A 7417-nucleotide genomic window follows, 5' to 3' on the forward strand; every position below is an offset into this window, starting at 1 on the left:
TCTTGCATAAAAAATTTTGTATTGTTTCCTCGTTTATTTCCCCTGTTTATCTGATGCCAAAGGCAAAACCAAAACAAAAAGCATGAGAAGTGATTTTGAGTGCACCAGGACCTGATGGTGTGGCAGAAAGACAGCCACGGGACTACTTTGGTATATTATAAAGACAGAAAAGACATGTTGAGAGTGATTCTGTGAGACCAGCCTATACCTAATTTCTTAATCTCGTACTGTAATTTTTTTAAAGAAATTAGATATGGGCTGGCCTCACAGAGTTGCTCCTTGTGTGTTTATTAATTGATTATTTGTAGCTGGGCTTCCTCCACTTTCCTGTTATTGCTGTTTCTCAATGATTTTGTTTTGCTTTGGCTTTCTGTGATTAAGACATCAGCTCTATTCGCAAATAGCTTTTCAACTCGAGTGCCAATCACAGTCTCTGTATCTGTTAACCTTATTGAGAAAGGAGAAAGGGACTGTTGGGCTCTGGCTCAGCTCTCTGTGAATGTCCAACAGCTGGCTAACTAGACAGGTGGGGAAGGAACCAGGCACAGACGCAGTGGAATGCAGAGTGGCCATGTTGTCAGCCATGCTAGGTACCAGGAAAGGGGCTTTATGCAGAGCAGGTAGTAAGCATTTGTACTAAGATCACTTTTTCCATCAATACTCTATATATTTTTTCATGTTAAATGTGATTGTTTTCATGTTGTATAAATCACCTCTTAGGAAATAGTGGTATTCTCTTAGGAAATTTTAGTCTAGGGCATCTGAATAGAATTAAGGTCTGTGAACTTGGATTGGGGGAAAACTACATCTTTATTTTTATTCACCTAAAACCAAAAGTAAGCATTTTTTCAATTAAAGATGTGAGCAACAAACTCCAGCAATAGAAATACCCATGACTTTGTCACTAATAGAAATGATAGATACTTTTATAATATGTTCCAGACATTGTATATACTTAAAAATACCCGTTATGTTCATCATCACTACATTGAAATTATCCTAAAGACCTGATGCTAGATCTTGTTAATTAACATGTTAGGAAATAAAACATGTATTACTACATCACACATATTTTAAAAATGTTTTGCATATTTCAGTATAATTGTTTGCATTTAAAATCCTGTGCATTTTGTTTTATGCTTTTAAAAGCATTATTATGAGAAAGGGTTTTTAAGCTTCAACAGATGCCAAAGAGATCCATGGCACTAAAAGCCTAAAAAATCCCTGCTGCAGAAATACAGTAGCATCATACTGCAGAATTTTCCAAAGGCAGTTTCTTATTTGTGAATGGGTTTTCAAATGTCTGCCTTTAGCCACTACATGAACAAATTAAGTAAATATAAGTATATTTAGTTGAACAATATGTTTATTAAATATGTATAATGAAAAATAAGACATGAATTATGCTTATGTACATATATATGTTCATAGTTACCCAATAATGAAGCTGCAATATATATGGTATGGTTTTCATGATTCATTAATACATAGTTATAGGTTTAAAACCTTGCAAAATCATAGTAATCATAGAGAAAACCATTTCATAAGCATTAAATCTTAAGACTGCAATATATTACTTGAAGGTCAATGCTATCCTTTTCACAGGCTACTCAAAAAGAGATTGAGAAACAGAAGGTGCACCTGAAGAGTATCACAGAGGTAGGAGAGGCCTTGAAAGCAGTTTTGGGCAAGAAGGAGACATTGGTGGAAGATAAACTCAGTCTTCTGAATAGTAACTGGATAGCTGTCACCTCAAGAGCAGAAGAGTGGTTAAATCTTTTGTTGGTAAGAGAAAAGGCTAGAAGCTTTTACACCCTTCTCTGTCATGAGAAAAATATATATAAGTGACCAGTAATAATTTCATGTTTGAAAATTTCTCAAGTCCACATATATGCTGGCTCTTAATTCAATATCTATAAAAAATATTTTAATATATTTTTATTTATATTTCAGCAATATTCTATATAAAAATACCACTTAAAACTAATCTGAATGAAACTATATTGTTGTCTTTTTAAAATTTTAGAACATAGGAAAAATTCTTTAAGAATATTGTCTAACCAATAATGCCATGGTATATCTCTGTACAATTAAGGAATACCAGAAACACATGGAAACTTTTGACCAGAATGTGGACCACATCACAAAGTGGATCATTCAGGCTGACACACTTTTGGATGAATTAGAGAAAAAGAAACCCCAGCAAAAAGAAGACATGCTTAAGGTAGCAAATAAAATATGGAAAGTAATGTTCAAATTGTACAACAATTACTTCAATTGTGTTTGTCCTAAAAGATACTGAGGACGTCTTAATAAGAGTAAAACAATCCTTTCTTCCTTCTTTTATCTTTCCCTTTTTCCTTTCTTCCCCCTTTGAATGGAAATTAATGATTTTGAAGAGTTCTGTAATCTGGGTATCTGTTCATATCCATCACTCAGTTAATTATACCCAATGTAAACTCTGTTCAGAAAGAGATTCCAAGATTTATTTTGAAACCATATTGCAAATTTCTGCCTATGTCAATGGTGGTACTACATTCTTGTGTCTAACACAAAGAACAATCTGACACCATCATTCATTCAGCCCATCTGAATCAACACCTGAAATCCAATCAGCTGTTTTTTTTTTTTTTTTTTTTTTTGCCTAAGCCATATCCAAATCTTGGTAATTAGTCTTAATGTTGGGCTTATGTAAAACTGAGGTTTTCATTTTTAACTACATGTAAAGAAGGCTTTGGGTTCCTTGTTTTAGTATCAAAACTGATTGTTAGGAAGCCCTGTCTTCTTTTTCAAGGGTAACTTAATCATCTTTTGTTTAAAAAATGATTCTGATAAAAGGGTGTGAGAGGTATAATATGCACATATACCTTATTGATACTACATTGTTTCTATTTGATGATGTCTCCTTTCCCAATTAAATAGGTAGAGTTGAATTTTAACAGCTCTCTTTTAAATAAATTTTTGTATTTTGTTTTGCTGAAATGTTTGATAAATTTATTGATTAGTTGTTTACTATTTAAAGAAAACTCAAAAAAATGTTTCTTTCTATGCAGTTCATTTTTATGCCTCTGATATTTTCATATTTTTCCACAGATTACAATATATTTTAATGAAAAACTATAAATGCATTCCAGGTTATCCCCAAAACACATTTATGCTATTGTGTGAAGCTTATTTTGATGTGGATCTGTATTGTGCTCTTCATTGTCCCTTGATATATAGTCAGAGATGTCATCTTATGGTGAAATTCCTTCAAAGCTTTTTGAATAATAGGGTCTGAGTTATTTAACTTACAACGTCTGTGACCCGGCAGGTCAGGAAGAACATTCCTCAGTACCTCTGTATGTGACACAAAATTTGTATGTGTTAGAAAAATCACATTTTTTCTTATGACACTCAATGTAATAAACAAAGAGGAACTTGAAAGTACCAGGAAGCAATAGAAAAGTGTTCTTCAGCTACCTGCCCTCCTGAGCACATACTTAGTTTATTCCACAACTATTAAATTCAGTAATGATATAATAAAATAAGACTAAACAGAATACTTTATGATAGTTGCAAAACATAAGAAAACATCCCTGTCCTTCCTCAGACTAAATAAACATTTTAAATAGACATGCATCAAACTTAAGGACAGTGATCTATTTTTCTGAAATCACATGTATTTTCATTTTACTCCTGTTTTATGGAAATCATGGTTTTATCTCCCTTTCTATTTTCTGCATGTGCTTGCTCTCATTTTCTTACTTTCTCTCTCTCTCTTTCTCACTCTCTCTGGCTCACTCGCTCTGTTTCACTCTCTATTCCTATCTTGACTTTCATTAATTACTAACTTCACGTCCTGTCTCTTGCTCATGGAATATAGCGTTTAAAGGCAGAACTGAATGACATACGCCCAAAAGTGGACTCTACACGTGACCAAGCAGCAAACTTGATGGCAAACCGCGGTGACCACTGCAGGAAATTAGTAGAGCCCCAAATCTCAGAGCTCAACCATCGATTTGCAGCCATTTCCCACAGAATTAAGACTGGAAAGGTAGGAAGATCTACTCCAAGGTGGAAACTAGTGCTAAATGATCTCTTGCGAAGGTTGTGCAGTACTCTCAAAGGGGCGAGTAGACCCCATAGCAAGGTTTTCAAAAGGAAAGTGAAGGCCAAAATGTATTTAAGGAAATTTTACCACTGACTATAATGGGAGATAAAACCGTCTCTCTCTCTCTCTGTCTGTCTGTCTCTCTCTCTGTCTCTGTCTCTGTCTCTTTCATGTTTTTCTGCCACAGATATTCTAGAACTGCATTCTACACTGCAGTTTAACATACGTACTTTCAGGGGTCACCTACAGAAAAAAACAACAAATAGCATGCTGAAGGCCAAAACAATAAATAAATAAAACCAAAAGCACACAAGTCATCCATCAAAAGAAAGCCCTACCGATAAATTTTGCCAAAAGCACTACTGATACAATATTGCTTGCATGTCATGTGGATCAAACATCCAAAATGAGGCCTTGTATATCTTCTGCATGATCTAGGGTGTTTGTACCTCTTTACTGATTGTGCAAGTGTGTATATTTAACTTGCTTTTGCTAGTTGCGGACACTGTGACAAAATTCATAAGGCTGTAATGAAATGATCAAGCCATGAAAACAAATCATTGCAAAGCTTATATATCCTAATTTTTGTAATTTTATATGCCTATTTATATACTGTTTAAGAAGAACCAGGGAATATGGAACTTTTGCATGATAGACTATATTTGTATTATATGATGAAGACAAAGTCTTATTTAGTAAGTAGTTTGCAAAAATGTATAAATACAGTGTTAAAGAATTTCAACTCTTTGGGAAGATTTGAAATGCAAGTAATTACCTAGAAATTTATGTACTGTAGTTTGATATATTTTTAATATATGTAATATGCTTTCAAATATAAAAAGTTATAAAATCAATACATGTATTTAGATGTATAGATAATTGTTAGAAATAGTCTGAAATGAGAAAACATTGGAGTATTTATGAGAAAATATGATGTAATATGTCAGGTAAGTGTTGATTCCTGGAAAAATAGAAGAACATGTTCAAAAAATATTTTGATAGATATAAGCAACCAGTAATAGCATGGTTTCACAATTGCTACACTTTCTAAAGCATTACAGTGTATCATCATGTTATATAATAGTACATATTTAAAGCAGTTTTCAAAATAAATGAAATGTGATACGATAAATTCTAAGTAGTTTAGTTTATGTGCATGAGACACAGTTACCCTTCAAAATTCGCCTTCCCAAACTAAAAAGTTGTTAGTTTACCTTAGTTCATTGCAAATTATTTTTAATAGTTAACTACTTAGTTCTCTTGCACTCTCTCTCTCTCTCCATACATAGAGACCTTATACAGTTGACTTTTAAAAGGCTATATTCTCTGCATATGGAGATAGACAGCACGAGAGAACTAAGTAGTTAACTGTCACAAATATATATATTTGAGTCAGCCATTATCACCTGCAAAAAAATGTGACAGGCTCTTAAAATTGATCAGAGTATAGTTTTGAAAGAATTTACTGTTACTTACAAAGACAATTGTTTTTTTATTTCTGAAGATATCAGTGGCTTATGGAATAACTAAATAATCAATTGAGCTTTATTTCAATCATTAAAAAATGGTACTACTTCATTACTAAGATGTAGACACATGCACAATTTAATAAATCACTAAGCTATAGAATATTTAAGAGAAAACAAGGTATTATCTTTGGATAAATTGTGTTACAAGATTGTGATTCACAGATATTAAAAAATGGGTAGCATTTGCTCTCCACCATAGACGTGACAGACCCAGCCAATACAAGTTTGTGACCAAGACAAGTTTGTGAGTTTTCATCTCACATTCTGCATGAATTTGTAAGTGTACTTCTGGAAATCATGCATAAAGTGAGCCACTCGATGTACTTATTTCATTTTCCCTACCAGCGCAAGGCATAAGAAATTTCAAATGAATATTCATATATTATTATTATTTTCTGAGGTGGAGACTCTCTCTGTTGCCCAGGCTGGAGTGGAGTGGCATAACCTCAGCTCACTGCAACCTCCGCCTTCTGGGATCAAATGATTCTCCTGCCTCAGCGTCCCAAGTAGCTGGGATTACAGGCAGGCGACACGACACCTGGGTAATATTTGTAGTTTTAGTAGAGACGGGGTTTCACCGTGTTGGCCAGGCTGGTCTCAAACTCCTGACCTCAAGTGATCCACCCGCCTCATTCTCCCAAAGTGCTGGGATTACAAGCATGAACCACTGTGCCTGGCCCAATGTTTTCAATTATGTATTAATTAACAAAATAATCACATGTGTACTTTTCAAAGTATTCTTTTTTGTCTAAATTAGTTAAAGGCAACTGACCCCATTTTAGGGTTCTGAAGAGATAATTATGCTCTATTATCATGATGAAATGAAAAACACAGGAATAAAGCATATCTGACACTTTGCTTAAATATTCATTGCATCAGCTAATGGAATTGAGCTTCCATTGTGCTAGAGATTGTGGTGAGAAGATACAAGGATGTAAAGATCCTTACTTAAGAAATATATGTTTACAAACAGAAATGAATACTTAGTATAATCATAAAATATCTTTAACACTAATTCATCTTCATGAGGATGTTCAAATAATGGTGAGATAATCTCAGCAGAGAGAACAATAGATTTAGAAGGTGGTAATCTCAGCAGAGAAAACAATGGGTATAGAAGATTGCATTTTAGGCCTGACTTTTTCAGTAGTAGCCAGAACATGTGATTTCTCCGCATATCCATTTCATTGTTTGTAAGATGAGGAAGTTAAAATAGATTAACAATTTTTAAAAGCAAAACTATCCTGCCCAAAATACTATTAGTTAAAATAAAATATTGTTAAATTTAAATAATATTAATATTAAAATAATATTTAAAATAAAATTAATAAATTGGGAAATAATAGTTACTAGATGGGGGGAATATCTGCCATTTTCTCTTTCTCCTTCCTATGACTGAATTCAGGAAGTTTAAGTTATGCTCATAGAACATGGTTTTAAATTTCTAGATTAGATTAGTTCATAAATTCCTGCTTGTTCTAAAATTTGACTATTCAGTAATCTTTTTTTGATGACAATAAGGCATTTAAAACATTTAATGTCTTGTGTGTGTTTACTTTTAGAGTAGAGAAGTGCTGAAAGTGCTGGAAGTTTTAGGGGGTAGCCTTTGATCTCAAAATCAAGCTTCTTTTTTTTTTTTCTTTTTTTTTTTTTCCACCTCTGGGACCCATGATGACAATCCATCTCTTTTCTTCATGTTTAAAGGCAGAATTGGCAGCATTCTCTTTATTTCTTTTTATTATTATTATTATTATTATTATTATACTTTAAGTTCTAGGGTACATGTGCATAACGT

At 33.2% G+C, this 7417-nt stretch overlaps 1 protein-coding gene across 1 annotated transcript in view; it reads left to right on the forward strand.

The window, feature by feature from the left end:
- DMD (dystrophin) overlaps positions 1–7417 on the forward strand; it is a 2170472-nt gene that overhangs the window by 879297 nt on the left and 1283758 nt on the right. The window contains exons 35-37 of the mRNA XM_011957103.1: positions 1606–1785; positions 2096–2224; positions 3866–4036. Coding sequence (XP_011812493.1) covers positions 1606–1785; positions 2096–2224; positions 3866–4036 — 480 coding nt within the window. The remainder of the gene's footprint in view (positions 1–1605; positions 1786–2095; positions 2225–3865; positions 4037–7417) is intronic.

Source organism: Colobus angolensis, unplaced genomic scaffold (genome assembly GCF_000951035.1).
Source record: "Colobus angolensis palliatus isolate OR3802 unplaced genomic scaffold, Cang.pa_1.0 Scaffold434, whole genome shotgun sequence".
Taxonomy (NCBI): domain Eukaryota; kingdom Metazoa; phylum Chordata; class Mammalia; order Primates; family Cercopithecidae; genus Colobus; species Colobus angolensis.